Here is a 27028-nt window from a genome sequence, read left to right as displayed (position 1 = left end):
CCACCCAGGTCCCCAAGTATCTCTCCAGACCCCATAATCAAGACTATTGAAGCAGTAGACAAAGACAATGAGATGATGGTGACTACCGCAAAGATGAATTTATCCTACGCCTCTATAGTTCAAACCCATGCCTACTCGTAGTTTTCATAGAATGTTGGATCCCATCACGTGAAAGTTAGCCTCGGGTCCGATAGTCTCTGACCGCCCGCTCGTGACCCCCCCTGGATCGGCGCGCCTGGGTGCTTGTGCGGAACGCCTCTTAAGCAATGGCTGTCTCCTTTCTGTCGTCATCCATACTTCTCCCCTGAACCATGGCGGTATGATACCCTCCAGTGACTCTTTACTTCGAGCTCCGGTTTTCACCGTTCGAGGGACCCTCTTTGCGCACAAGACTGACACTCGTACGATCAGGGAGGCAATGTTGAGAAAGGCAATCGCTACATTGCGGCCTTGGAGCAGGCGCGCAGCCAGGGCAAATGGGACGAGGTCCCCGAATTGATTCGAAAAGTGACAAAGCATGCTCCTCAGCGCATTTGTATGCCGACGCCCGATGTCAACAAAGCAACACAATCAAGCTAATCCATCATAGGTGTGATCCAGACCGCAACGGCCGAATCGCGAGTGATTGTGTATCTGCAACACAAGGCTAGTGCCGAAACCACGCAGCCCTCTCCGAACCTTCTCGAGCTGATTCCAGCGCTGCTGACAACCATCGGAAACAACGACGGGAGCCCGCAAGAGATCCTACAAGCGCAAGTCTGCTTGGGATGGATCCATTGGGCGCTGAACGAACCGGCATTGGCCGCGGTGCGTCTTCCCAAGGACTTTGCGGCGACAGTCTCCAGCCTCACCAGCGATGGCCAAGCTCTAACCCCCTGGACGGAGGTTTGTCTGGTGAAGGGATGTTATATCAAGGGTATGCAAATTCCAAAGATATGATGGGAAATTGCATCTGACATCGACGCAGCAACTGCCCAAGCAACTGTGGCAGGAATCGACGAGACCCTAGATACCTTCGTCGCTCTCGAACCGTGGCTGAGTAGTGGGAAACAGACGTCAGCCTCCAATGCACAGTTCCTGAATTGGTCCGAAAACCTTCTCGGCAAAGGCGCTCTGATGGCAAGCAAGGAAGCCAGCAAAAACTCACCATTCTCAAATCCCAGGCATGTGGAGATTGCGTTGCGGCTATTCCGACAGTGGGCTGTCCACCCCGCGGTCAAACAGGGGCTTGCCGTGCAAAGGTCAACGGGCTCGGATTTTTCCAACCCGATTTCGAGAACATCACTATGGAACTCTTACTATGGGTTTCTGACAACAGTCCTCCAGGAAAATCTGACATATCCTCCTCCCTCTGCCGACGGGCCAGGACGCCCCCAGCAAGCCGCCGAGCTGCGTCGCGTAGAAACAATCTGCGAGAGCAACCTGCTCCGCGAGATGAAATTCCCTACGGCCAGCTCCGGAAACTCGCAGGTCGAAGAGTGGGTGGAGCGGGTTATCAGCAACTGGGAGATTCTCTGCGGGCCGCATTGGCATGATGACGATCTTGGGGAAGGAGGGCAGATTTTAGCGAGCCGCAATGTACTAGACGTGAGTATCTGATGACGAAAGTTGTGTCTTCTGTTTGCTGACTTGGCTTCTTAGATGCTGTATCGTGCGGCCGCCAAGACTTACCATTCCCATCTGGTCCTTCGACGGCTGTTTCACGTCCACGCTGCCGTGGCAGATTTTGATCTTGCCGTCCAGGCTTTTGACTCTTATATTGAAATCGTTACCGCGGCCAAGGACCGAGCAGAAAAATCCGCGGAGTACGGAGAGCTGGAGAGAGACGAGACCTTCCTGCAAACTCTTTCGGAGGGTGTTATGCTCTTGAGCTGCCTTGGGTCGTTCGAAGAAGCCGAAAAGGCCAAAAATATAACCGAGTTGATCCGAGAATATACCAGCAAGCATGTCACGGATCAGGTCAATGGCGAGGCTAATGGTAAATTGATGCTCTCAGACGACCCGGATTCGCCCAGGGCGCCAGAAGTTTCTCTGTTTGCGCTTGCCACCGCGTACAGAGCAGTCGGTGTCGGTCTTGCCAACTGGGCCAGCTGGACGCCGATGAACGAGTTCAGGGACGATATCCGGGGAGAGGCGATTGAGTATCTGGAGAAAAGTATTTCCCCGGATCTGGGGAACGCCTTGAACAATTCCTCTATTTACACGCTCGCCCTTGTTTTGGCCGAGAATAGAGACCTTGATAGCGCGATTGACTATGTCAAATCCGCGCTGTCTTCGGAAACCTCGTCTACTATGTCAACACCCGGTCTCTTCAAGGAGCGTGACTTGGTTTCTTTGTGGCACTTACTGGCACTCCTGCTGAGTGCAAAGCACGAATTCGACATTGCTGAGCATTCATGTGAAGCTGCATTCGAGCAATTTCCCCGGGAAATCTTTTCGACGAGCCAACGTGAAAGACGGAATTCAAGGCATTCGCATCATGCTAAAGATTCCACTGGACGCTCTGTGATCAGTCAATTGCAGGGCAGAGAGAAAGAGCGCATCATTCAGACCCGTATCACACAGCTCGCATTCTTTGAGATTCTCGAGGGTCCAGAGGCGGCTGTCAATCAGAGTGAGCAGTTGCTCAGTCTTTTTGGCTCTCTATTCCATGATCTGAATCTTGACGCCGAGGAAATCAAGACTGGCAAGCAAGAACGTTTGAATCCACCCAAGACTTCAGCCACGACAAGAAGCTTCCGGGGGAGCATCTTCCATCGAAACCGAGCATCCCAGTTGCCAGATCGGCGAGTCGAGCGCTCTGCAAGTCCAACTGCGCCACCGGTCCCCACGGCTCCAAACGGCCAAACCAACGGCACAGAGACGCCGGCAATTCAGGTCACAGATGAAGATCGCCGCAACCGTCATGAGCGTTCTGCTTTGGGGCGCTCAGATTCAAAGAAATTGCGGAAGCGCAGCCTGAGTGCCCAGAGAAACGAAAAGCCACGGACTTCAGAGCCACCACTCCCCAACGGGGCAAGCGACTCTCCGGATATGGTTGGCATCGCAGTGTCTGGGAATACAACACCTGTGTCAGCAACTCACTCCCCGGTTGCCAAACAACCATTGCGCCCGGTGGGTCATAATTTCAGTCACACGCAACAACCAGCTCCAGTCGGCCATGAGAAGCAACCTCCAGAGCAGGATGTGCGGCTTTCAGTCTCCCACCGGTTCAATTCGCCGACTAATGCCATTACGAAATTTACTATGGTTCAAAGCCAGAAGCATGCTCTCGGCCTTTTGGTCAATATCTGGCTGATCATCGCCGGTCTCTATCGTCGGGCATCTCTCTTCGATGATGCTCGAGAGGCATGCGAAGAGGCTTCCAAACAAGCCGGGCGAGTCGAGGCACTTGTCGCGTCGCAGGAGTCTTCGGCTCGATCTTTCAACAAACGCGGCTGGGGTGCCGCAAAGAGCTCTGAGGAGCTTTGGGCCGACGTCTACGCTGAACAGGGTCTCTTGACACAGGCTCAGTCCAAGCCGCGGGGGGCAATCAAGCATTTTGAAGAAGCGCTTCTGCGCAATCCCCACCATCCGACAGCGACTATCGCGCTTGCAAACCTCCTCCTGGATATCTGGGACCAGACGATGCCTCCGGAGTCTGTCAACGCAGATGGCGATGTCAACCTGTCCCGTCTGTCATTGTTCGAGGATACTCCCAAGCCCAAGACCGCGAAAGCCATCTCAACCGACGAGCTTAAAGCAATCAACACGGTACAGGATCCTCCACCCGCCAAGGCTGCCTCCTCCGCCCACGACGTCGACCCCAAGCTCCTGCATCGTCTGGCCGCTCGGGATCGGGCGTATGGCCTACTCTCGTCCCTGACCAAACTCGGCAGCTCGTGGGACAACTCGGAAGCGTGGTATGCGCTGTCACGGGCCTACGAGGCCGGTGACCAGATCGACAAGTTGAAGTCGGTCCTCTGGTGGTGCATTGAGCTCGAAGACCGGCGTCCTATTCGGCATTGGTCGAACATTGGATCTGGTCTGTATGTGCTCTAAGGTCGGAAGAGGTTCCAAAAAACAAAAGGGAAAAGCCATCTCTTTCCATCTTTTCTTGTATCTATCTAATTGATTTGCCACTTTCTGGCAATCGTTGCCCCCTTCAACAACTGTGATACCTCGTCCATACCCTGTGAATTATTATTTCTTGGAAAAATCTGGAATGAAAACGGAACGATTTTTTGAAGATATGGTTCTTTTCTTTTCTAGTCAGTGGAACAGTACTCGGTCGTACATTGCTTATGTACAGTTCTCCAGAATGGATGATGTTCGGAGAGTATAAAAGGAAAGAGGACAAAGGAGAGAACGGGCAAAAGCACAGAGAGCTGGGTTCATTCAGCTACTCGTTTACCGCGGAGCAGCAGTAGGAGTCCAGGCAGCGTACTTGGGCCGGGTGCTGTGAATCAACCATTAGTTTGGAACTGCACACAAATTGAGATTGAGACTCACGTCGAGTAGGTCTTGAAAGCAGTCCGGGAGAGGGTCTGGTTGGGCCGATGCTCCGGCAGCTCCCAAGGGCGAATACCAGTCTGGAGGATCTTGTCGACAGTCGGGGGCGAGTCGACCATGTAGGAAATCCAGGCGTGCCTATATTTCCCCGTCAGTTAAGAGTGTGAGATCTGTATTGCTGGTCAAGGCTTACCAGCCAGGCTCAATGTGAGAGGCATCGTATTCGACCTCCTTGTAGTCGACCCATCGTGTCCGGACTGGTCAAAAGTCAACATTTTCCTCCTGCACTGTCACAGTTGTCTTGCTTACGGGGCAGCTCCTCCTCCATGTTCTCGTAGAATTTGTTTCCGAAGCGGTCGACTCCGATCAGGGTTCCGGCTTTGGTATCGCCTGCAATCGCCAGGTTAGTAAGGAGTTGCACCACGGCATCAAACAACATACCAATGTACTATAAAGCAGCAACAAAAACAGCTAGTTAGTCTCATGGCCAAGCCCATTGTTCCTGTCGGTCGAGGAGTCGCGAGCGTACCTGCATCTGGTGGCCATATTCCTGCACGAGAGTTAGCGAGGGACCTCGACCCACAGCAGCGCAGTACAAACCTTCAGTCCAATCCGGCGCAGATTGCGCAGCGTCCTCAAGATCGTCGACATCGCGGCAATGGAGGTGCGAAGTTGAAAGCGTTACGAATTGAAGTCGCTGAGAGGTTTACTTAGTCATGGTCACATGACCATGCTGACTAATGCCACCACTCTCGTCGAGTTTGTGCCCTGGAACTACGCGTTTACACAGTAGTTAACGTTAACTAACTATAGTAGAATCCTGACAAAAGTAGTGTTTTAACAAAGAGTGTGCAGGGATGTGGTGATACTCATGGGTCCGGCCGGATAGATTACATTTTCAACATAACGGATCATATATAATCAATAATGACCACCTGAATGCTTCATTTCGTTGGTGTCTCCTCTTGAAACTGTTGCTCTTCCTTCTTTGATTCCTCTTCCCGTCGTGCCCTCATCATCTCTTTGATCTGTTCCATGTTTTTCTTTGTTTCCTTTTCTCGTCGTGCAAGCTCTTCAGCCTCTATTTCATCCGAATCGACTGGCTCGATCTCATATGCTTTCAGATGTTCCGGAATCTCCTCATACTTTTCGTCCCGGTCGAATAGCTCCTCTAGTTCCTCAGTGATTTCCTTTGGGACGTCGTAGTTGATGCGGAATACATGGCCGTCGATGCTCAGGGCATCCGGTGCTTGGCTCGTAGTGGGCATTTGTAGAACGAAGTGAGCGTAAGGTTGGCTAGGGAGGACGAAGCCGCTTATTGGCTCTTGCGGTACTATTCCCCCAAACAAGCTGATGGGAAAAAAGTCGCTATATGTGGAGAGTAGAGACGGAAGATTAGAGAAGAGGGGAACCTCGCACCGCTGGTAATCTCATTGCCTAAAATCCTGGATCTATGAGGATCGTTCCGCCGAGCTCAACATAATGGCCGTAACAATACTCGCGCCTAGTAAACAAGATCCCATTAACTCGCCGATACCAGTCCCAAAATCCTAGTCAGTGTATGATTGAGGCGCATAGACCATAGACCATAGAGTCATCTGCCCGTGTTATTCATAGGGAGTTCGTTTCGCTTGCTCGGTTCTTTCATGCAACAGTTGGCAAACATATTCGCAAGACAAGTTTCTTTCTCGGCTACACTACTCTCATATGTTCTCTTTCATTCATCTATATTACCGTCTTTTTTCACTTCAAATATGCATCTCTAAACAAACTCCCGTATTACATAAGTTGTGGTGTCCCTGTCAATTCCCTCAGTTCCCAGTTCGCGTTTGCACTGTTTGCACCAACATTGCCCAATTCAGCACGAGAGCGAAAGCCAGCTTTCTTTGCTCCGTGCTGCATTTTCACCATGCTCGGCCGCATTGGGGGCCAGACACTTCGCTGCGCCGTGAGGAGGCCAGTTTCTCGTCGCCTATGCGATCGCAAGTGCTTTGCGTCCAGCGCCAATGGTTCTGCGACTGCGCCGTCTGCGCCCTCGCCGCTCGGGGCAATCACCGTCGAACTCGATCGTGTTGCGCCGCGATTTGAGGTCCCAGCATCTCAGATTACAATATTGGATTCTCCGGCCAATTTCTATACGACTCTGAAGGTACACTGGGCTATACTCTGACCATGCGTCGCACCAGCTAACTTGCCGCTCCGTAGAGCAAAATTCGCAACGCCCGTCGCCGCATCTATCTTTCGACGTTGTACATTGGCAAGACGGAATACGAGCTTATTGAGACCATTAATCAAGCCCTGCGCGACAACCCGAAGCTCAAAGTATCCATCCTGACCGATGCGCTGCGAGGCACTCGCGAAACGCCAGATCCGTCGTGCGCTTCTCTTCTCTGTTCGCTTGTCGCAGAACATGGGCCGGAACGGGTTGATATTCGGATGTTTCACACGCCAAATCTTACAGGGCTGAGAAAGAAGTGGATTCCTCGGAGGATCAATGAGGGATGGGGTTTGCAGCATATGAAACTATATGGTATTGATGATGAGATCATTCTTTCGGGGTATGTTGTTGCGCTCTGGATACTGTGTGGGCCTTGCGATGCTAACGTTCACCCCAATTCAGAGCGAACTTGTCCCAAGACTACTTCACCAACCGTTTGGATCGATATCATGTGTTCGATTCCAAGGCGTTGACGGACTACTACGCCCGAATCCATCACGCGGTCTGCAGCCTGAGCTTCAAGGTCTTGCCGGACCCTCACAACCATTCAGGCTATCTTTTGGATTGGCCTTCCGCTAATGGATCACCGTCGCCGCTGAAGAGCCCTGAGGGTTTCATTGCACATGCATCCACCGTGCTCAACCCACTCATCCAGCCAGCCGAGCAAAAACCAGCCCTTCCATCCTCATCAAGTCAAACGTTTGTATACCCCGTCTCACAGTTCACTCCACTCTTGAACCCCGACACCTCCACCGAATATCCAGCCGTCACCAGCATCCTGCGCCTGCTGTCCGAGTCTTCAACATTCACAGGCGCCCGGTGGCTTTTCACAGCCGGCTACTTCAACATCCACCCCGTTCTCTCCTCCCTCCTTATCTCTAGCACATCTACCAGCTCCGATACCGCGTCCACCACCCAGGGAACAGTCCTAACCGCCTCACCTTGGGCCAATGGATTCTACGGCTCCCCAGGCGTGTCCGGCATGCTCCCCGCGGCCTACACGCATCTTTCAGCGCGCTTCCTCGACCGCGTCGCCGAGGCACAGTGCGCAAACTCCATTCAGCTGAAGGAATGGCGCCGCGGCACAGTCGGCACGCCAGGCGGATGGACCTACCACGCCAAGGGTCTATGGATCACGCTCCCGCGCGAGGATCATCCCAGTCTCACGTTCGTCGGGAGCAGCAACTATACCAAGCGCAGCTACAGTCTTGATATTGAAATTGGTGCATTGGTCGTCACGAATGATCAGGACCTGAAGCGGAAACTTGGTGAAGAGACCGAGTGGCTTCAGAACGACGCAAAGGCTATCTCGCGCGAAGATCTGAGACGCACGGAGCGCCGCGTTAGATGGAATGTTCGGCTTGCTATGTGGATTGTGGAGAAGGTTGGCGGTGCGCTTTAGCTGTGATGATGGACTTGTATACATGCGACCATTTTGGCTCAGAGAGATATATTTCTTCCCACTCCGTGTAATTAGATTTGAGCACTGTACTACACGCATGCATGAATATGACCATCAGCCTCACGGATCGGCAAAAGAATCGGATCACGCCATTCGATTATAGATCTGAGTCATTTCAGCATTTGCTGTTGATACAACTACATATACAGCACCAATATCAAATTGAGATCCCCAATATCACGAGCAGAAAACATGTCACCCCAAATCTCAGCCCATTTTCACAACAAAAAATGGTTCAGCTTCGACCTCGACGACACACTCCACGAGTTCCGCGCCGCTTCAGGGCAGGCCTCAGCAGCCGTCTTCGAAAGAATCTACGCCTTGACAGGTACAACCATCTCCGCCCTTGAAGCAACATATGCCGATATCCTACGCGCATCAACAACCAATGCATTCACCGACGGCCGGTCATCAGCCGAGTATCGGCGCGAGCGGTTCTCTCGTCTCCTGAAAGCACACGGCGTAGCTGAGCTCGTAGATGTCGAGTCATTGCTGGATACGTATCAGAGCTCGCTAAAGGGATATCTCAAACTCAAGCCTGATGCACGGTCTCTTCTACGGACGCTGCATGGCCAAGGGAAAAAGATCTTGGTTGTTACCGAGGGACCGCAGGATGCGCAGCTGTGGACGTTGCAGGAGCTAGGATTGATGCCTTTGGTGGATGTGCTTGTTACGACGAATGAGATGCGGAGGTCCAAGGTTGATGGCTTGTTTCAAGCTGTTTTGGAGAAATATGCTATTCCTGCACCGGATATGGTTTATTTTGGGGATAGCCTGGCGCGGGATATCGTCCCCGCTAGAGAGCTGGGGATCTCGGCTGTACTGTTTGATGAGAGGCAGGAGGCGAGGCTGGATGATTTGGGTGATTTGCGGGTTGATTCTTGGGGAAAGGTGGAAGAACTAGTCGTTCATCATTGCACAGATCAGGATATATTGTAGGTAACTTTTGGTCTAGCCATCATAGTCAAAAAAACAAACAGAAAGAAAGCCTAACGCCAAGTCATGATGGGTTCACGTTCGAAGTCGTATCAATATGCATTTCCATCCACCACCCTATGCTCGTCCGGGGACACCACGAGCACTGCCCGACACACGCGCCGGTCCGAGACCCTGGCGAACCTCGTCGAGCATACGAATTCCGATGGCCTCGTTGCCGTTCTTGCCGCGCTTCGCTTTGGCGCCCTTCCGCTTTGCCTGGGAGCTGGTTTTGTCGTCGAATCCCGCTAGGAAGTCATCCATAACGTTGTTGAAGTCGCTGCGCGAGGAGATGACTTCGCCATTCGCGTCGACAAGACTCGGCGCTTGAGACGATGCCATAGACACGCCAGTCATCCCTGTAGCGCCGGTCATTCCGCTAACCATGGACATGCTGTCGTCGTACTCCTCATCCTCGTCGAGCGCGTACAGTGCCTCGACGCGGTCGAACCGGTCGTCCAGCAGGCGGTGGCCGTCCGTGCGTGCTAGAGCAGACGATGTCATCGAGTAGGCGGATGGGTTGGTCATTGCGCCCTTGCGCTTCTTGCGACGGACCGGCGTCCCTCCGGCTGTGAAGATAGTGGATGCAAGCGTACGCTGCTCCGAGGGTGCAATGGTTGGTGCGGCGGGTCCAGGGACGTTGCCTGCCTTGGCGTCTTTCTTGAACTTGGCGAATTCCTGCATCCATTCTTGGTCCTGTGGGTGAAGATCCGGGGCTGGATGGTCATGCTCCGGCAGCTCGCCGGGCGCAAGGCTCTCTGGGGTATCATCATCTTCGAGGTGATCCTGTGCTTCTGACGTATACGTCTGCACAGGTGCCTTCTCGGTGGCATCCGACTCCCACCCGTCGTCCTCTTCGTCATGGTCGAACAGTGTGTCCTCCCAATCACCCGTGTCAAGTTCCTCAGCATTCGCTGTCAGTTCGCCGAAGATGTCATCATCGCCGTCATCCACATAGGCTTCATCTTCCAGAGCCTCCAGAGCCTCTCGCAACCGCGGGTCCATATCGGGTTGAAAGCCTGCAATCGCATCGGGAATGTTCTGCTGGTCCTGGTATGTCGGTTTCCGAACAAACGAAGATGCCGTTGACCGCATGTCACCATATTGGGACCCATACACACTCGGGCCGCCGAAGGCGCTCTGTGATTCCTCATCCAAGGAGACCTGTCGCAGGGCATCCTCCAGCTTCATGCCCTTGGCCTTTGCCTTGCCCTTTTCCGCCTTGGCATCGACAAAATACGAGTCGCCTCCTCCAGTACCGAGTTCCCGCAAGTGCTTCATATAGTCATACTTGGAGTCGTCGTAGAAAATGCCATAGTTGGCGGCCTCGCCCTCATTCTGGCGGACGGCGTCCGAGCCGAATTCGGACGTTAAGTCGGATAGATTGCGCGACGGCTTGTTTGATGCCGTTGATGCGGCCGAGGATGGAGCCGGCGCAGGGCCGGAGACTTGATGCAGCACGCGGTCATCGGCGTCCGGGTTATGGATCAAAGGGTCATTTTGGGGCCGGTGGAAGAGCTGGAAGGTGCTCGCGGTTTTCTTGTCACTGTAATTGGGAGTTAGTGTATCCAATGTTGAGCAGCAGGGTCACTCCACGTACATCCACTGCTTGCGAGGCGGCATGGTGTGTGTGTGTATGTTGTTGAAGAGTTGTCCGCCGAAGAAAAAAATCCCATGGAGTGGGGTGAGATAAAGGGTCACGTGCGGCTTATCGTCCTCGGGGCCCTCACAGATTCTTTCTCTATACAGCACATAGGAGTCGGCACTAGCCATTCTCTTGCTCAGGTCCAAATTATAATTTTATAGCATCATTAAATCTATCTATTATTTATTTCATTCTCTTCTGTTAACTCTTCCGGAGACATTGGCAGTGCATGCTGAGTCAGCCCGTATCTTATCGCCATGTGACTTAATCCAAAAGAATTTCGCCTTGATCAGGCGGGGCTGCCATTATTTTCTCTGTTCAGCAACAATATTCCTCGACAGCATCCGTCATCATGGTGCTGGCAAAATCCAAAAACAGCGTGGGGCTGGGCAACAGCCTCATGAACGATCGCTTCGGCAAGGGCAAAGCGTCCAGCCAGAAGAAGGCCTCGCACAACAACGCCATTGCCCGCAAGGGCATCAACGGCGAGACCTACGTCACAAATGAGGCCAAGGAGGCATCATGGGTGAAGATGCGCAGTATCACGGAGCAGGCCGCCCTTGATGAATTCCTGAGCACTGCCGAGCTGGCCGGTACCGACTTCACAGCCGAAAAAATCAACAACGTCAAGATTATCCACACCGACCAGAAGAACCCCTTCCTCCTCTCTGCGTCCGAGGAGAAGTCGGCGGTCAAGAAACACGAGAGGAATAAGGGTCGTCTGACTGTTCCGAGGCGGCCGCAGTGGGATCAGTCCACGACCCCCCAGCAGCTGGAGACCATGGAGCGGGAAAGTCTGTTGGACTGGCGGAGAGGGTTGGCAGCGTTGCAGGAGAACCATGATCTGCTGATGACTCCATTCGAGCGCAATCTAGAGGTCTGGCGGCAGTTGTGGCGAGTGATCGAGCGGTCGGATCTGATTGTGCAGATTGTCGATGCGCGCAACCCGCTCCAGTTCCGTTCGGAGGATCTGGAGAAATATGTCAAGGAGATTGATCCACGGAAGAAGAACCTTTTGCTCGTCAACAAGGCAGACATGTTGACCGATAGGCAAAGAGAGGCCTGGGCGGAGTACTTTGAGACGAACAGCATCAACTTCCGCTTCTTCTCGGCTCATCTCGCCAAGGAGCGAATTGAGGCTGAATTGCTGAAGGAGTCTGAGGCGGACAGTGAAGACGAAGATTTGGCAGAGTCGGCCCAGAAGATGAACGTTCAAGACGAAGAAGATGAGGAGGACAGCGAGGAAGAGGAGGAAGAAGAAGAAGAAGAAAAAGAAGAAATCGACCAAGAAGCCAAGGCCAAACTGGCCGACCCTGACCAGTCCCTAGGCGCGCATATTCTAGATGTGGATGAGCTGGAAGAACTCTTCCTGGCAAACTCGCCAGACACACTACCGCAGAACAACGAGGAGGGCGAGCCGCCGAAGCAGAAGACGACCATCGGTCTGGTCGGCTACCCGAACGTGGGTAAGTCAAGCACGATCAACGCTCTCCTAGGCGCAAAGAAAGTATCTGTCTCTGCCACACCTGGCAAGACGAAGCACTTCCAGACTCTCTATCTCTCGCCCGAAATTCTCCTGTGCGATTGTCCCGGTCTGGTGTTCCCCAACTTCGCCACGACCAAGGCCGAGCTAGTCGTCAACGGCGTGCTACCAATCGACCAGCAGCGCGAGTTCACCGGCCCTGCGGGTCTCGTCGCGAAGCGGATCCCTAAACACTTCCTGGAGAACGTCTACGGCGTGAAAATCCTCACCCGCCCACTGGAGGAGGGCGGCACCGGCATTCCAACCGCCAGCGAGATCCTGCGCGCCTACGCCCGCGCCCGTGGCTTCTCCACCCAAGGTATCGGTCAACCCGATGAGTCCCGTGCAGCTCGTTACGTGCTCAAGGACTACGTGAACGGCAAGCTCCTCTTCGTGCACCCGCCCCCCGTCCCAGAAGACGAGGAGCCCATCGACGCGGACGCCTTCAACCAAGAGCTCTACGACATGGCGCACCTACCCCTTAAACGGCAGGAGATGCTCCTCGCCAAGGCCGCCGCGGATGCCGACGACGAAGACCTGGACTCGGACATTGCGTCTTTTGTGTCAGGGCAGCCCGCTAGCCCCGCACCGCAGGGCAAGCGCTCCCGCAACATCGACACGGGCTTCTTTGGGAGTGAAACCGGCCCGTCGTCCGGCCGTCTCATGCTGCCCTTCCAGTCCCAGTACACGGAGCAGGGCCAGCAGATGCGCAAGCAGTTGACCGGCCGCAAGGAGCGGATGATGGTTGCGCTAGAGCGGGGCGTCGATGTCTCCGAGGTGCGCGAGGCGGGTTCCAAGAAGCATTTCAAGGGCAACAAGCGCCGTGCTAAGGCGACGCGCAAGACTGCCGAGGATAATGATTATTATTAAAAGTGCTTTCTTCTTTTTTCATCTGTTGTGGGGGGGGGGAGGGAGGTTTAATAACTCGCGGGCGAGTCGAGTTGGCTGCGTTTGATACCTGATTGGAGGAGGAAGGTGAGGAGGATAAATCGAGTGGGTGCTACATATGGGAATTGCATGTCATGTCATTATCTTCACGGCGTTTGATTCGAGTTGAACTCTGCTACATGCGACGAATGGATCTGATCTAGTAAACCGAAACGAGAGTATACCTTCATTCTGGGTTACACCCTTTGTGTATGTACTAGATAAGAAAAACTATTTGATATCAAGAAGCGCTCACAGCTGGCTCTTAGGCTTGAAGCCGCTAGCATTCAGGAGGCGATCCGCCTCATCCCGCTGCCAGGTCAGCTTCTTGGTGACCGCATCCTTTCGGGTGCGGTTCTCCCGACGGCCCAGCTGTTGCAGGTGAACCTCATCGGGCCCATCCGCGATGCGCAGAGTCCGAATCCCCGCCCAGAGGTAGGCCAGCGGCGTATCCTGGCAGACACCAGCGGCGCCGTAAGACTGCACCGCGCGATCGATGACGGTCAGCGCGGACTGGGGCGCGAGGACCTTGGCCTGCGCGATCTCCTTGAGCGCAGACTTGGCGTCGCCCTGATCGATCTTGATCGCAGCATTAAGGACAATCAAGCGCGCGGCATCGATTTCGATCCGCGACTTGGCGATCCACTCGAGAATAACCCCATGCGACGACAGCGGCTGGCCAAAGGGCTTCTTGCGCTCGTCGTTGATCCGCACAATCATCCATTCGACCGCCTTCTCCGCGGCGCCGATCGTCCGCATCGCATGGTGGATGCGTCCGGGGCCGAGGCGGCCCTGGATGATTTCGAACCCGCGGCCCTCGCCCAGCACCATGTTGCTCACGGGCACGCGCACGTTCTTGAACGTGATGTGTCCGTGGCCGTGCGGCGCGTCGTCGTACCCATACACCGTCAGCATCCGGTGGACTTTCATCCCCGGCGTGCCGGCGGGGACTAGTATCACCGACTGCTGCTTGTAGGGATCGGGGTTCTTGGCGTCCGTCTTGCCCATTACCAGGTAGATCTTGCAGCGGGGGTCGCCAGCGCCGGAGGACCACCATTTCTAGAAGAAGGGTATTAGGGGCATGTCGTTTAAAAAAAACAAGTGTTAGAGACAGAAAGACACACCGAGCCATTGAGAACATATTCATTGCCTTCCCGACGAATATCCAACTCGATGTTCGTCGCATCACTCGAAGCAATATCAGGCTCCGTCATCAGGAACGCGGAGCGGATCTGGCCGTCCAGCAGGGGAGCAAGCCACTGCTGCTTCTGGGCCTCACTGCCGTACTTGGCAAACACCTCCATGTTACCAGTATCCGGGGCAGCGTTATTAGTAGCCTACACCACGACAGTCAGCAATCCATCATCCCCACTCAGTGCATTGCGAAAACGAAAACATAGTAAACGGAAACCCACCTCGGAGGCAATCTTGCTCTTGCCCAGCAACTCAGCCATCAGGCCGTACTCGAGGTTACTGTATCCCGCGCCCTGTTTGAAGTGGTTCTTGGGCAGGAACATATTCCACAGACCGAGCTTCTTCGCCTTGGCCTTGAGGTCCTCCAGCACGGCGGGGGTTGTCGTCCAGCGCTTCTCGCCCTCGCCCAGCTGGGCCTGGAAGACCGCGTCTGCGGGAATGCAGTCATTCTCAACGAATTGCTCGACCTGGATGAATGGAGGGTGGGTTGGTTAGCTGGCTGGTTTGGATCTTAACAGGAGAGATGATGATGAGGTGGGGGGACCTTACCAGGTCGAGAGTCTTCTTGGCCCGGTCGCTGACGAAGGGCTGGGCGATAGGAGGAATACGGGTAGAGGCGGCCATGATGGGTATATGTTTGTGTGTGTTTTGAGTGTGGAGGGAGAGCAGGAAGAAGAAGAGAAGAAGAAAGTAGTGACTTTTAAGTGGTCTGACCCGAAGATTGCGGAGAAGGCGTGGAGAAGCCGAGAGCGGTCTTTGCCTCGGCTCGACGCTTACTGAGTAGAACTACATTTACCTATTTACTTACTACGGCGTAGACCCTGTTGGATAGCCTAGGTTGTAAAGAAAAGTAGATAGTATATGTCGGTCGGTCTTGGCCGTTTTATCATTGTTCTACAATATTGCGACACTCAGTGTAGGTCCTGAAGTGCCGAGTGGTGCCTCGGCGCGGTAGCCGATATCCATTAATCAATCGGTAAAGGAAGGTTTGATTTTACACATCATCCAAGGATGTCTATGGAATTGACCGCTAGGGGAAATCCAAGGTCACAATCCAATAGAGGTCTCTTTGGTACTACTGTTTATCATCTGTGTAGACACGGTTACAACACTTCGAGAACCCAATCAGACAAAAAGGACCTTGATCAATGCAAGGATATTCCAGTTACAGTACACAGTCTACTAAACACAATTACCCAAGTCCATAGCCAAGCCAAAAGGAACCCCCGAAACACAAAATATCCCGACACAAGTAGACACACAAAAGCAGGCAATCAGTCACAAAGGAAAAAGGGAGGCATTGCAGTCATGACAAGCAAGAATCACAAAGAAGAAATGAAGAAATGGAGGAAGAGAGAGTGGGAGTGAGAGGTGGACATTCTCATGTCCTCGGCGTAGACACACTGCAAACAACCACCACGTGCATCTATCCATCCAGCGGCGGACCGGCGCATTCGGGATGAAACGACACGAGAAAGAGAGAGAAGTGTAAGACAGGCAGTCGAAGAGAAGAGAGCACAGACAGACAGACGGAAGCAAGGCAAAACATTGACGCGTGTATTCTATTGAACGGTACCGCTCTCCGTCGCGGTTGAGGTCGAGGCAGACTGCTCGTAGCTCTTCTTGCCCAACTTGGCGAACAGAGACTGTGGCTTGCCGGCACTATTCACGAGAATATGTTTAGCATGCACGGACTAGAAAAAAAAAAGGATAGAAAAACATACTTCTTGAACCGTTTGCCCTTGATATCACTCAGTTTCTTCGTACAGGGACTCATGATATCGTCCGAGGGGGAGACGTAGGCGGTTGGTTGCCTGCAAGTCAGGTGTGGTTAGTAAACAATGCCTTCTTCATGTTGTCAGTCGGACAAACTCACTTGTCGTCGCTTTCCAGCTTCCCCTGCAGCATCTGGCGGTGGTAGTCCATAGAGAGGTCACCCTTCTTGTCGGTGGTGGTGGTGCTGGCCAGGTGGGTGTTTGTGGGTCGGTCAGCCAGAGGCTGGGATGTTGCTGCGTCCATTGTGGATGGGGATGTGTGTTGGTATGGGTATGAATGGCAAGCAGAGAGGATGGGAGTCCAAGGTCAGAGAATGATGAGGAAAGAGGAAAGTTCTGGACCGGATAAGGATTGTTGGTGTGCGCGTGCTGAGACCAAAACGGACGATTGTTGTCCGGGCAACGGATGACGCAGAGAATGTCTGAGACAAAAGGGAGTACTGTAAGGACGAACTACTGGAAGGAAAGAGTAGAGTAAATCAATCAATAGATCAGAAATCGAAATCAACTATGTAGCACCAATATTGAATACATGACAATGAAAAAAAAAAAAACAAAACAAAACAAAGAACCTAGTTTCACCCGCTTATTCCATGAACATCCAAGACAAGCCACCAACCCACCCAGCCACAAAAATGGCAGTCAGAATCCCCGCGCCGGCTCGATCGCCCGTGGTAATGGGCGCAAGCAGAACTTCGTTCGAATTATCATTCATGCCCGCGTTCGGGTTACTCGTACTCGTGCCACCGGTCGACGAAGTCAACGGCCCCAAGACCTTCTTGGCTGTGGGTTGGATGAACGGAATCATATTGACCGAAAACAGATCGCTAGCGGAGATCTGCGGCTCCATTCCCGGGCGTTTGTCAAACTTGCTCTGGTACCACGCACTCCCGCACTGATTGCCGCCCTGCCCCGGGCCGGTGCAGGCGGCGGCGGCGGCTGTGGCGGTAATCTGGAGTACATGCATGATCTGTTCGTAGAGATCTGGAACTAGGATCGCGGTCCAGCCGAGCCAGGAGGAGGTGTGGCCCTTGAACAACATGTTGTTGCTGTCGAAGCACTGATTGGGGTACGGGTCGCAGGTCGGCTCGAATTCAATGTTGCCATACTTGGCAGGGAAGTAAAGTTGCAGCGTCTTGTTGGCAAGTCCGAAGAGGGCTTGCTCCCACTTAGCTTGGGTAGCGCCCGTTGTCTAGTGGCGCGATGGTTCGTTAGTAAGGTGGTCAATTCAGGGGGAATGAATGAAGCAGGTAAGAGGACGCACATGGTTATACAGATAGGCCAACCCCATGAGAAAGGAGGAATCGTTGTATGAATTATCACCGTAGCCTTTCACCTTGCACTCCTGGGTGGTTGTGACCGAGTCGGCAATCACCCAAGTCTGATTGTCGATGAGGTACTCATTCGACCAATCCCAGATCTTCTCCGCCCACTGGGCATACTGTTCGTCATTGGTGTAGCGATAGAGACGAGCCGAGAGCTGGAACAGCAGTCCATTCGAGATGGCATTCTTCAGCGTGTACCCACTCATGTAGTTGAACTGCTGCCACCGCACGCCGCCGCCACAGGTCGTATCATCCCATCCGGAATTGCGCCGAGTCTGGGTATTAAACACGCCCTGCGCAAGCGACAGCCACGAGTACTGGCCGTAGTCGGGGAGGTTCAGCTCCGTCGCCGTCATGGCGGCAATGCCCCAGAACCCCTGGTCGTCATTCCCCAAATACTGAGAGAAGTTGCCCGGCAGGTAGTCCCCATCCCCGGCTTGGTGCTCCAGTCCGACCCGGACTTCCTGGTTGTATGTGGAGTCGCCCGTGAAATGCCAGTAGTACATGGCGCACAGGAACAGCACCGACCCTTCGTACCATTTATTGGCGATGGCGCCTGGGGAGTGGCCGCTTTCGTTGCCGGAGTAATATGACATGGCGCCCCATGTTGTGAGTTCCGCAGCGCTTTTGATCGATTCTATTTGTGATCCCGAAAGTTAGCAGACGAGATGGGGGAGGGAGGGACGAGACGGGGGATCGCGCTCACCCTCTCTGCTGAGGTCCAACTCGATGGCCTGCGCGGGAGCCAGCAGCCTCGTCCCAGCCAGTAGGCCGGTCAAAGTGCCCAGTACACGCATTGCTGATCAAGCCGTACAAGTCCTCTATTTTCAACCTAGGACACAGGGTGTTGGTAACTCTGTTGGTTTGGGAGGGGGAGAGAGAAAAAGACGAAAAGTGATTGCCTTGCCCCGGCGAGTCGATCGAACTAACACCCGGTGGGCCGACTGGGGGGGCCTGCCTGAGACTTGGCGGGCGTATGGCAGTGAGGCAGTGCGAGGGCTTCAGGTCCCGGCCCTAGCTCCTTGGCGCTTAGCCTGTGGCCATGTCTCAGAGTAATCATCCATCGGTATAGGCCATTCTTTACATGCTACAATAGCTATTGATCCCAACAGCGACCCGGTGCCCATCCATCTGAGGATGTCCCGGGGGGTGTGATACCCCTTTTTTCCAGACTGTAAGGCACAGGGGCGCAGGCACGGACCCTAACCGCGTCAGACAGATGATGTAACGAGTGATCCTAGAGCGGAGACAAAATCACTGGGTCGATTCTATTTTTGAGCTATTCTTCAATAAAGTTCTTGTTGAGGATCCTATGCTCGTAAATTATGCACAGTGGGATGCTGAAGATTCCCTGCCCTGACCCCAAAACCGAAGGGGGGTTCGGCATTTCGGAATTTCTGGATCCACTCGGACTGGGTTCATAAAATGAAACTCCTACTGGGAACTACGCTGTTACATAGTTCTGACATGGTTGGGCTGGGATTGTACATCCAGTCAGGCACCTTACTACAGTACTTGTTTCATAAAGGAGGATTATTAGTGAGATCAGTCCTATTCCTGTCAAACACCCCAGGTGTAGATGAAAAAAAAATAAAATAAAAGATCGCTCGAAGAACACGGACAATGCAAGACGGCGATGGATACGCCTGGAGGTATAATATAATACAGCGCAAGCATGCAATCAAAAATCGAAAATCATTCACAACGAGGTTGGCGGCTCACTCGCGGTTGGGCGGCTCAGACAGCCGCAAACCCTCCTCCTCCTCCGTGTCCAGAACCGTCGTCATCGCGAGATGGCCGCCAGTTAAAACGGGCGGCGTACTTCGAGGCCGCATTTGCGGCGGTGCTATCTCTGGCACCGTGGCGCGATCCATCATGTTCGACTTGACTACTTGGACCGCGTCCTCCATCATCTCCCGCGAACTGTCCGAGGTAGAGGTTGGGGTGGGGGGGATGTAAGCCACGGCTGGATCGACAAATGCATCCACATCATCCTGCGAGGACGAGCTCTGTGAGAGGTTCCGGTTATGCGTTGCATTGGTGCGATACGATGAAGTAGGGCGCGTGGGGCCCGGGCTTGCCGAGGGAGAACCAAAGAAAGGCGATGACGAGCGTAGACTGTGTGATCGCTCAACAATGCGCTGCACGCTGGGGAATTCCATGTAGTTGCCAACGGAGCTGCGGGAGAACAACACCAACGCGAAGCAGCAGAGGACCATGATGCTCTGGATGACGGTGACTCGTTTCTGGAAGACGAGCTCGTCGGCGAGGACGCCGAGCTGGGCGCTGAGAGAGTGCACTTCGTGATGGTATTGTAGGCGCTGGTGCTCGAATTCGAAGGCGACGGATTTCCAGACGTGGTCGTACTGTTCGCGGAACTGTCTCAGTTCGCTGAGGACGGTTACGTTGAGATTCTCCAGGAAGGTGGATGTTTTGGATAGTTGGCGCTTCTCGACTTTGTTGAACGCATCGCGGAGGATCCGGGATTGTTCTTCGATGTAAAGTAGGGATAGCGTCGAGTTGGACTCCAGCATCTGGAGTCTCTTGTGGACGGATTTGAAGAATGATTCTTGGGTGGTCGGGTTGGAGGATGGAGGTTGGGTGCTTGTGGATCGGACGGACTCTGGAGAAGTGTTGGTTTCGTTCTTGGAGTTGGCGGTGGATTTGCCAGTGCTTTCGGTGGCATTCTGTGCTGTGGCCTCCGATGCCACCGTCGAGGAATTGGAGGGCGGGGAGAGGACTTGGCCAACTTCCCCAGCTTTTCGCGTGTCCACTGCAGCGTTGGGTGGGATAGAAGATCCGGGTTGAGTCTCCGACGTGCTGTTTCCGGTAGAGGCTGTAGAGTTCACAGCTGATGGGGGCTGTGTTTGTTCAACGGTAACTTGGCCCTCGGGTTTTTCGGTGGGTGGCCGGTCGGTGGGAGCACAGAGTGGCTGCTGCCCGAAGAGGAGCAATTCCACCTCGGAAAGCGGTTTGGGGCAGACTTGACCAACCACAGTTTCATCATCAGGGACATGGGCGGGCATCTCCTGGCGCTCGGCCTCTGAATCACTAGGATGCTGTCCCGTCTCAACCGGCTCATCGATCATCTCAACGTCGACCTGGCCAGCCCCCTCGTCATGCTTGTACTCCTCCATCATGGTAGTCCCATGCACTCGAATGAGACTAACAGGACAGTAGAACTCATGTCCATAGTGGGTCAGGAATTCAATCCTCAGGTACCGAGCCCAGATGAGCGAGTTTTCGACCGCAAACGCCTGCACCTCGCGTGTGTTCCGAGCTTCATAGACCCCAAGTTCCTTCCACTGGTCCGGTTTTGCGGGATATCGGTCAGAAACACTGACCCGGAAGGTATGAAAGATGGAGCTGAAGAACTCGTAGTTCGCAAGCACGACAGTGTCCACCAGAATGTCATCGCATAGCTCCAGGATGAGGAACTTGTTGTGAGCACGACACTCATTCAGCATATAGCTGTCTTTGTTCTCGATCAAGACAGACGGAGAACCCTTGCACTCCGGGTTCGTTTTGAGCACCGTGGCAGCACAGTCAAAAGAGGCATAATTGAACCGTTCCTTGCAGGTAGTCCCAGCATCCTTCCGGCGAGCAACGTCTGCCCCCGGGCCACCACCACCTTGCTGAACATGAAGATCGACATCTGCCTGGCCGTCCGCGCCATCTGGGCCCGCCCCTCCTCTTGCCGGCATCCAAGCCGTAGGATGCGTCGCTTCCGGGGTCTCAGCCCCGAACCCACCAAACTCCAGCTCAATCTCAGCATCATCCCCCAATGAATCCAAGGCATTATTAATTCCCGTCGGTTGCCGCCTCCCTTCCTTCCCAGCCGCAGCAGACCGTCGACTACCCCCAACATTCTCAGCCGACTGCCCAGCCTTGGCTAGATTCTGCTTTTTCCAGTCTTCAAAGGAGAGGAAGCTCTCACTGTCAAGAAGCGAATCTGTATCCTCCTCGGCTAATGGAACCGTGGCGTTTTCCGCTGTCCCGCTGGACGACGACGCAGTAGCGGTCGAATCTGCAACCGAGGTGCTGTTATCAGTGGCTGCTGCGTTCGATTCATCTGAAAGTCGTAGTAGTTCTCGTCCTCGTCCCCACCGTGTCTCGAGACAGATCGGAAGCTCGAACAGCTCCCGCTCCACGGCCCACACGTTCTTCGCCGGGCATGTTGGCGGCGCGGGCGGCGTGGTGATATTCGTCCCGGACGGCTGCTGCACAGCGCTATCGCCAATTACGCTTCCGACGAGTGCGAGAAGTATCGAGGCACGGTGGAGCAAAAGGATCCATGACCGACCCGCGGCCAACATTCTTCCTGCAGCTTGCGGGCGCAACAGCGCACGAGGTATCTGCTTCGACCGTCTCTTCCTTCTTCAGTAGTTTGGATCAATCGTCATTCTCTAGGGAATTTTCTGGAGGGAAAAGCGGTGGCACAGGCGAACGTACTCTGGATTCCCGCAAGCAGAGGCGTATCGCAAGGACCACGGATAAGAAAAGTGTCATCTGGGGTGACCGCTTTTGTCACCGCTGGGCAGAATATACGATTGCATAACTTCCGGATACAGTATGTCCCGAAACTGGTGTCACCACCTACACTCGTAGCTTCCAGACCACATAATGTAGCAGGGTGTGTTGGGTGGTAATTTCGATACAACTGAGATCTCGATACCCCCCACTTTGAGAACAGTTAGATCTCGATAGTTAATCTCGACGTGGCCACCTTATCAGGAGAGGCATAATCCGAGCTCAATAACCCTAGGATTAAATAGACCGTAGGCCTCCACTTCCTCGGTTTAACTCACTCGCTATATGGTGGCAAAACGGGTTGATCTTCGCCAGACGCTATTTGCATTGGAGTCACAATTTCCAAGGAGGGCGCGCCGTGCACCTTCAGCCGTAATTCCAAAGTGTAAATGCGGGAGATACGACAAGAATGAAAGGTCGGAATAATGTATTGATGAGAAATCTTGACGGGCACGAGCAAAGTGGAAGAGAAGCAGTTTGATGGCTCCGCTGTCCATCGAAGCGACGTAACGGAATGAGCAATCTCTGTGAGGACGCTGTCAGAGAAATTGATGCCCTTTCCAAAGATGTCTTTCTTTTTCGCCGGGATATCACAGTGGAAGGTATTCGTGAAAAAGGTAGTGGCTATCACACTCCCTCGTAATGATTGAACACGAGGAAGCTCTTCATGACTGCCTTTTCTTTCAAAGCGAAGACTGAGGCGAATGGTCTGGCGCATAGATCCATCCAACTCGCGCGAAGGAAGATAGAAAATGTCGGGTGATATAATGGTAGCAACTAAACGGCCCAAGGCTAGTTTTGAACGACGATCTTGAAGATCGATACTCTGTTGCGGATGGTACTGGTTCCCACGATATATCAAAGACGGAGTCAATGCTTGTCTCGTTGGTTTGACTCGTATCTTGAGACTCCGTTGCAGTATAATTTGTGGTTCCGCAGAGGTTGAAGTCTTGCGGCTCAGTTTGGCCTGAATCATATAGGTTATCTTGCAAGCTGATGGTGCGAAGTCGTTGCGTAGCCTGCCGCCGAAACCGGCTATCATTGGATCACCAAAGCTTGGAGGAGGCTGCAGATGCGCCTCCTGGATAAGAGCATTGCGAGTAAAGTGGTTGCAGGAGGCCCTAGACAGACGATCGGGCACTTCAAACACAAATTTAAAGTAGTACTCATGGTTCTTTTGAAGAATATTTCCTGGCGGAAGCGCTGATTCACCTATTGGAAAGTTGATCTTCTGGAATCGACGGACAGTTTTCTCGTTCAGCAGTGATGTCAATTCTTCGCCTACTCCTAGTATAAGTGACTTTCTTGATAGATGATAAGAAATAGATTGTGCGGAAGAGGGACTGACCTATAAAACATATATCTAACGAGTCAAATCGTAAATCAATCTCGGATCTAATGGAGACTGACCCCAAGATCTTGCCCCCTGCGTGATAAGAGAAACGATACGATGCAATGGAGTTTGGTGGATCCCCAAGAAGAATATCCATCGAGCTCAAATGGCTAATATCCACCGTTGCCATGCTGCAAAACTGGTATACGTATTGTTTGACGGTTGCTGATTGATGACTCTGGGTGAACTGTACACAATATATGAGAAAAGCTTGGGAATAAATGGTGTTCGGAAAATAATAAATCCGCTGGTTCCTTAAGCCGCGGTTGGAGAAACAATCCAAGAGTAGGTGGTGATACCACTCTCGAGATGTACTATACTAGGGGGTACATAGTTTACGAGTAGAGCAAGTCTTCACGGATATGATCAATTTTCCCTTCCTTCGGTCCCAACTAGTTACAGTATACAGATCAGGGGCACCTTGGTACATCGAACGAACGAAAGAGAAAACGGCCGCGGATCTTTTCCAACTTCACCGTCGTCAACTAGCTCACGCCTCTGCGTCCAGCTTTTTTTCCTTTTTTTCCTTTTGTGGCTCAGTGCCGTCCAGTCGATTCCCGTATGCGAACAAAAAAGTCCTCCCAAAAAACAATAGAAAAGTAATGCAAAAAAAGGCGTCTCACCACCACAACAACCAACCCCTTCTAGTCTTTTTGAGGTGCTCCACGTCTCCGTCTGCGCTGTCCTGCACAACCCACGAGCTCATATAGTACAGAAGAATAATTGAAGAGAAGCAGGGTCAAACGGCTCGGCGTGAAACAGAGCGGCGCGGTGACAGAAACGGTGTGCTGACAGCTTGACAGCACCAGAGAACACACACTCCAAGGTCGAAAGCAGAAGGAACACAAGACAAGAAAAGAACATTAGTTTATAGTCGGTAGTTTTTTGTAACTTTTTTTTCCCAACTTGAATCAAAAAAAAAAACGTCGCAACGGGGCACGGAGAACTGGAAAGAGAGAGAAAAGCAAGAGAAGAAAATTGCAGGTCAAAGAGAAGGTGAAAGGCAGGCGGCGACGTATGCGTTACAGGTGAAGGTCGTGCCACCCACCCACAAGGTCAAGATCCTCGTCCACGCTGCCGTCGTATGTGGAGAATTTGATAGGCGACGGTCCTGGAACTTCCACGGCATCGCGGCGCCAGTCCTTTTCGAGGAACAGCTGGCGACGACGATCAGTTCGCGGGGGTGAAACCGGCTTGGTACGTTGTCCATGATCGAACCCGGAAGAACCAAGGCCCCAGTCACGACGCCAGTTGCTGGCGAGTGCGTGGCGGGGCCCAAACAGCTCGCGAGGCTGGTACTTGCGGCGGCGATCACCAAGCTGGGCCCATTTGTCGCTATCGGCCTTCTTAGGCGAGGGTTGACGCAGGGGCCGCGGGGTGCTGCTGGATGAATCACTGTTGCCGTCCAAGGATCGGGCGCGGGTCTGACGCGGTTTGGTCACAGGGGAAGCTGGAGCGAGGGAGCGCTCGTTGAGGAAGGAGGCGGAGTCCGGCTCGCGCAGTCCCCCCAGTGCAGTAGTGGCAAGGGGCGTGTTCTGACTCTCTTGGCTCCAGCTACGAGAGTTCTGCTCACGGCGTTTCTGGAGTTCAAGATCCTCGTTCTCCGATTCCTCCTCCTCCCAGAGATCGCTCCAGCTCTTGGAGATCTGGTTGCTCTTGTTGCGTCCAAACACCATCGACAGGGACGGCAGGGGCTTGGAGGCATTGCTGGGCAAGGAACCGGTGATCGGAACCGGATCAGAGCGAGGAGGGAAGGGTGCCTCAGGCTGGCGCGGGAGGTGGAGAGAACGGAACGAGGAGCCCATGGTCGAGCCCAACACGGAGGCCATCGACGGGGTCTCCGCGAGAGCGGAGAACCACGAAGTGCCGGCAGTCTCGGACGGCGGGAACAGATCCTCGGTGTAGCTCTCGGTGTCGGGAATGACGGAGAGCTGCCGACCGGCCTGGGGAGGACTCGCCTGCAGAGCCTTGGCCCAAGGGAAGGAATCTGCCTGGTTGACATGCGGGCTCTGGATGGAAGGCGTGCGGAGAGGCTCGCGGTTGGCACTGGCGGGCACCACCTCGCGGTCTTCGGTGCAGAAGTCATCGAGGGCGTCGTCATCGGTGGTAAAGGACAGGGCCCGCAGAATGCACTCGCGCACACCGGACAGGGAACGCTTCTCGGGATCAAGGGCCAACGCATGTGTCAGGATTTCAAACGTGTCCTGAGACATGTTGGGGAAAATGTCGAACAGCGACTGACGATCGCGAGTGTAGTCTGCGAAGAGCACATCGGTCTCGGTCGGGGTGACAAAGGGATTCCGTGCAAACAAAATGTTCAACAGACAAACACCGATTGACCAGACATCGGCCTTGGCGGGGGAGTAACCGGCGGCAGTGGGCTCATATTGCACGGGAGCCATGTAGCGGTCACTGCCCACGCAGGCTTCGTGGCACCAAGGGTCGCGGGATGCCAGACCAAAGTCACCGAGTTTCATGGAGCCATCCTGCGTCAAGAAGATGTTCTCCGGCTTGATGTCACGGTGGTACAAGCCGTTGGCATGCATGAATTCAACGGCGCTGACCAACTGCAGCATGAAATCCCGAACGTGCTCGGTCTCCAAAGGACCGCGGTCCAGACGGATGGCCTCGTACAGATCACCATTGGTACAGTACTCCAAAACGAGGTAGGTGTGAGCCTCGGTCTCGAAGGAGTGGATCAAATTGACAATGTTGGGGTGATGGGCGAGGCGCCGATGGCACTCGAGCTCTTCGAAACGGTCATCAACGGTAAACGGGGCCGACGGGTCGGTGGGAGCTTTGGTCAAGCATTTGATGGCAACATCTTGGCCAGTGGTGTTATCAGTCGCAAGGAAGACCATGCCGAAGGAGCCATGGTTGAGAGGGGCGACGGTGCGGAAGCGACCATCCAAAAGCTGGCCCTCCACAAACGAGTCCTTCATGCAATCCATGGTCGACATTGTGCGAGATAATCCCAAGAAATATTCAAGAGAAGAGAGATGTCGAGAGTGGCGGAAGCTCTCGAGGGTGAAAGATAAAACAAAGAGGATGAAAAAGAATCTATAGGTCGCTCAAAAAAAAAAGGGAAGGTTCGCACGTATCAAGACGCGATGACGCGAACAGCAGCCAGGCTAATGGATGATTAAGTAGAGGCAAGAAGAGAGTATCAGGCCAGTTATCCCAAAGAGGATAGGGACCAACGGAACCGAGCGAGAGGCGGAAAGGCGAATGGTTGAATACTTTCCGGTCGTCGGTTCACAAGTGTCACATAAAATATACCGGAAGGCAAGTCGATCCACAGAAATAGAAAAGGAAAACAAAAGGAGACGAAACGGCGCGACGGCGCGAGTTGAGTTGGTACCCGGGGAGGGTGATGGACGCTAAGGAAATTGTAAAGACCGTTATGTGCTCATTTGTATGGCGTTTTCGTAGTAAAGGCGACGGGTGGCCAGGTCAAAAAAAGAAAAAAGGAAAGTGGACGAAAGGCGTGTCCGAGAGAAGGATCGACGAGTGTTATGGACGACTGATACCGACGAAAGGTAGGAATCAAATGCGGACTTGAGTTGAGATA

At 53.5% G+C, this 27028-nt stretch overlaps 12 protein-coding genes across 12 annotated transcripts; 4 read left to right on the top strand and 8 right to left on the bottom strand.

Moving 5' to 3' along the window:
* Nucleotides 1-311: 311 nt before the first annotated feature.
* Nucleotides 312-4041, top strand: PFLUO_LOCUS6069 (uncharacterized protein; the record flags this gene model as incomplete). Its single annotated transcript, XM_073783580.1, has 5 exons — nucleotides 312-317; nucleotides 412-535; nucleotides 590-916; nucleotides 968-1587; nucleotides 1642-4041. The coding sequence occupies 5 exons, from the start codon at nucleotides 312-314 to the stop codon at nucleotides 4039-4041; spliced, it is 3477 nt and encodes a 1158-aa protein (XP_073640120.1).
* A 348-nt stretch (nucleotides 4042-4389) lies between these two features.
* Nucleotides 4390-5142, bottom strand: PFLUO_LOCUS6068 (uncharacterized protein; the record flags this gene model as incomplete). The annotated part of the gene is made up of 7 exons (XM_073783579.1): nucleotides 4390-4438; nucleotides 4492-4629; nucleotides 4685-4748; nucleotides 4801-4881; nucleotides 4933-4939; nucleotides 5021-5041; nucleotides 5092-5142. 7 exons carry the CDS (start codon nucleotides 5140-5142, stop codon nucleotides 4390-4392), a joined length of 411 nt encoding a protein of 136 aa, XP_073640119.1.
* Nucleotides 5143-5435: 293 nt separating this feature from the next.
* PFLUO_LOCUS6067 (uncharacterized protein) lies at nucleotides 5436-5759 on the bottom strand (the record flags this gene model as incomplete). Its single annotated transcript, XM_073783577.1, has 1 exon — nucleotides 5436-5759. One exon carries the CDS (start codon nucleotides 5757-5759, stop codon nucleotides 5436-5438), a length of 324 nt encoding a protein of 107 aa, XP_073640118.1.
* Nucleotides 5760-6400: 641 nt separating this feature from the next.
* Nucleotides 6401-8111, top strand: PFLUO_LOCUS6066 (CDP-diacylglycerol--glycerol-3-phosphate 3-phosphatidyltransferase; the record flags this gene model as incomplete). The annotated part of the gene is made up of 3 exons (XM_073783576.1): nucleotides 6401-6640; nucleotides 6697-7049; nucleotides 7112-8111. The coding sequence occupies 3 exons, from the start codon at nucleotides 6401-6403 to the stop codon at nucleotides 8109-8111; spliced, it is 1593 nt and encodes a 530-aa protein (XP_073640117.1).
* Nucleotides 8112-8363: 252 nt separating this feature from the next.
* PFLUO_LOCUS6065 (uncharacterized protein) lies at nucleotides 8364-9110 on the top strand (the record flags this gene model as incomplete). Its single annotated transcript, XM_073783575.1, has 1 exon — nucleotides 8364-9110. One exon carries the CDS (start codon nucleotides 8364-8366, stop codon nucleotides 9108-9110), a length of 747 nt encoding a protein of 248 aa, XP_073640116.1.
* Nucleotides 9111-9224: 114 nt separating this feature from the next.
* On the bottom strand, nucleotides 9225-10769 carry PFLUO_LOCUS6064 (Protein ltv1; the record flags this gene model as incomplete). Its single annotated transcript, XM_073783574.1, has 2 exons — nucleotides 9225-10692; nucleotides 10747-10769. 2 exons carry the CDS (start codon nucleotides 10767-10769, stop codon nucleotides 9225-9227), a joined length of 1491 nt encoding a protein of 496 aa, XP_073640115.1.
* Nucleotides 10770-11143: 374 nt separating this feature from the next.
* Nucleotides 11144-13183, top strand: PFLUO_LOCUS6063 (uncharacterized protein; the record flags this gene model as incomplete). The annotated part of the gene is made up of 1 exon (XM_073783573.1): nucleotides 11144-13183. One exon carries the CDS (start codon nucleotides 11144-11146, stop codon nucleotides 13181-13183), a length of 2040 nt encoding a protein of 679 aa, XP_073640114.1.
* A 309-nt stretch (nucleotides 13184-13492) lies between these two features.
* Nucleotides 13493-15058, bottom strand: PFLUO_LOCUS6062 (uncharacterized protein; the record flags this gene model as incomplete). Its single annotated transcript, XM_073783572.1, has 4 exons — nucleotides 13493-14299; nucleotides 14365-14577; nucleotides 14656-14901; nucleotides 14984-15058. The coding sequence occupies 4 exons, from the start codon at nucleotides 15056-15058 to the stop codon at nucleotides 13493-13495; spliced, it is 1341 nt and encodes a 446-aa protein (XP_073640113.1).
* Nucleotides 15059-15996: 938 nt separating this feature from the next.
* PFLUO_LOCUS6061 (uncharacterized protein) lies at nucleotides 15997-16453 on the bottom strand (the record flags this gene model as incomplete). Its single annotated transcript, XM_073783571.1, has 3 exons — nucleotides 15997-16096; nucleotides 16159-16248; nucleotides 16311-16453. 3 exons carry the CDS (start codon nucleotides 16451-16453, stop codon nucleotides 15997-15999), a joined length of 333 nt encoding a protein of 110 aa, XP_073640112.1.
* A 342-nt stretch (nucleotides 16454-16795) lies between these two features.
* On the bottom strand, nucleotides 16796-18331 carry PFLUO_LOCUS6060 (uncharacterized protein; the record flags this gene model as incomplete). The annotated part of the gene is made up of 3 exons (XM_073783570.1): nucleotides 16796-17401; nucleotides 17474-18171; nucleotides 18241-18331. The coding sequence occupies 3 exons, from the start codon at nucleotides 18329-18331 to the stop codon at nucleotides 16796-16798; spliced, it is 1395 nt and encodes a 464-aa protein (XP_073640111.1).
* A 921-nt stretch (nucleotides 18332-19252) lies between these two features.
* PFLUO_LOCUS6059 (uncharacterized protein) lies at nucleotides 19253-21850 on the bottom strand (the record flags this gene model as incomplete). The annotated part of the gene is made up of 1 exon (XM_073783569.1): nucleotides 19253-21850. One exon carries the CDS (start codon nucleotides 21848-21850, stop codon nucleotides 19253-19255), a length of 2598 nt encoding a protein of 865 aa, XP_073640110.1.
* Nucleotides 21851-24479: 2629 nt separating this feature from the next.
* PFLUO_LOCUS6058 (cAMP-dependent protein kinase catalytic subunit) lies at nucleotides 24480-26417 on the bottom strand (the record flags this gene model as incomplete). The annotated part of the gene is made up of 1 exon (XM_073783568.1): nucleotides 24480-26417. The coding sequence occupies one exon, from the start codon at nucleotides 26415-26417 to the stop codon at nucleotides 24480-24482; it is 1938 nt and encodes a 645-aa protein (XP_073640109.1).
* Nucleotides 26418-27028: the final 611 nt, after the last annotated feature.

This window comes from Penicillium psychrofluorescens (assembly GCF_964197705.1).
Source record: "Penicillium psychrofluorescens genome assembly, chromosome: 4".
Lineage (NCBI taxonomy): Eukaryota > Fungi > Ascomycota > Eurotiomycetes > Eurotiales > Aspergillaceae > Penicillium > Penicillium psychrofluorescens.
The sequence above is the reverse complement of the archived record's forward strand: the minus strand, read 5'-3'. Positions and strand labels throughout refer to the sequence as shown.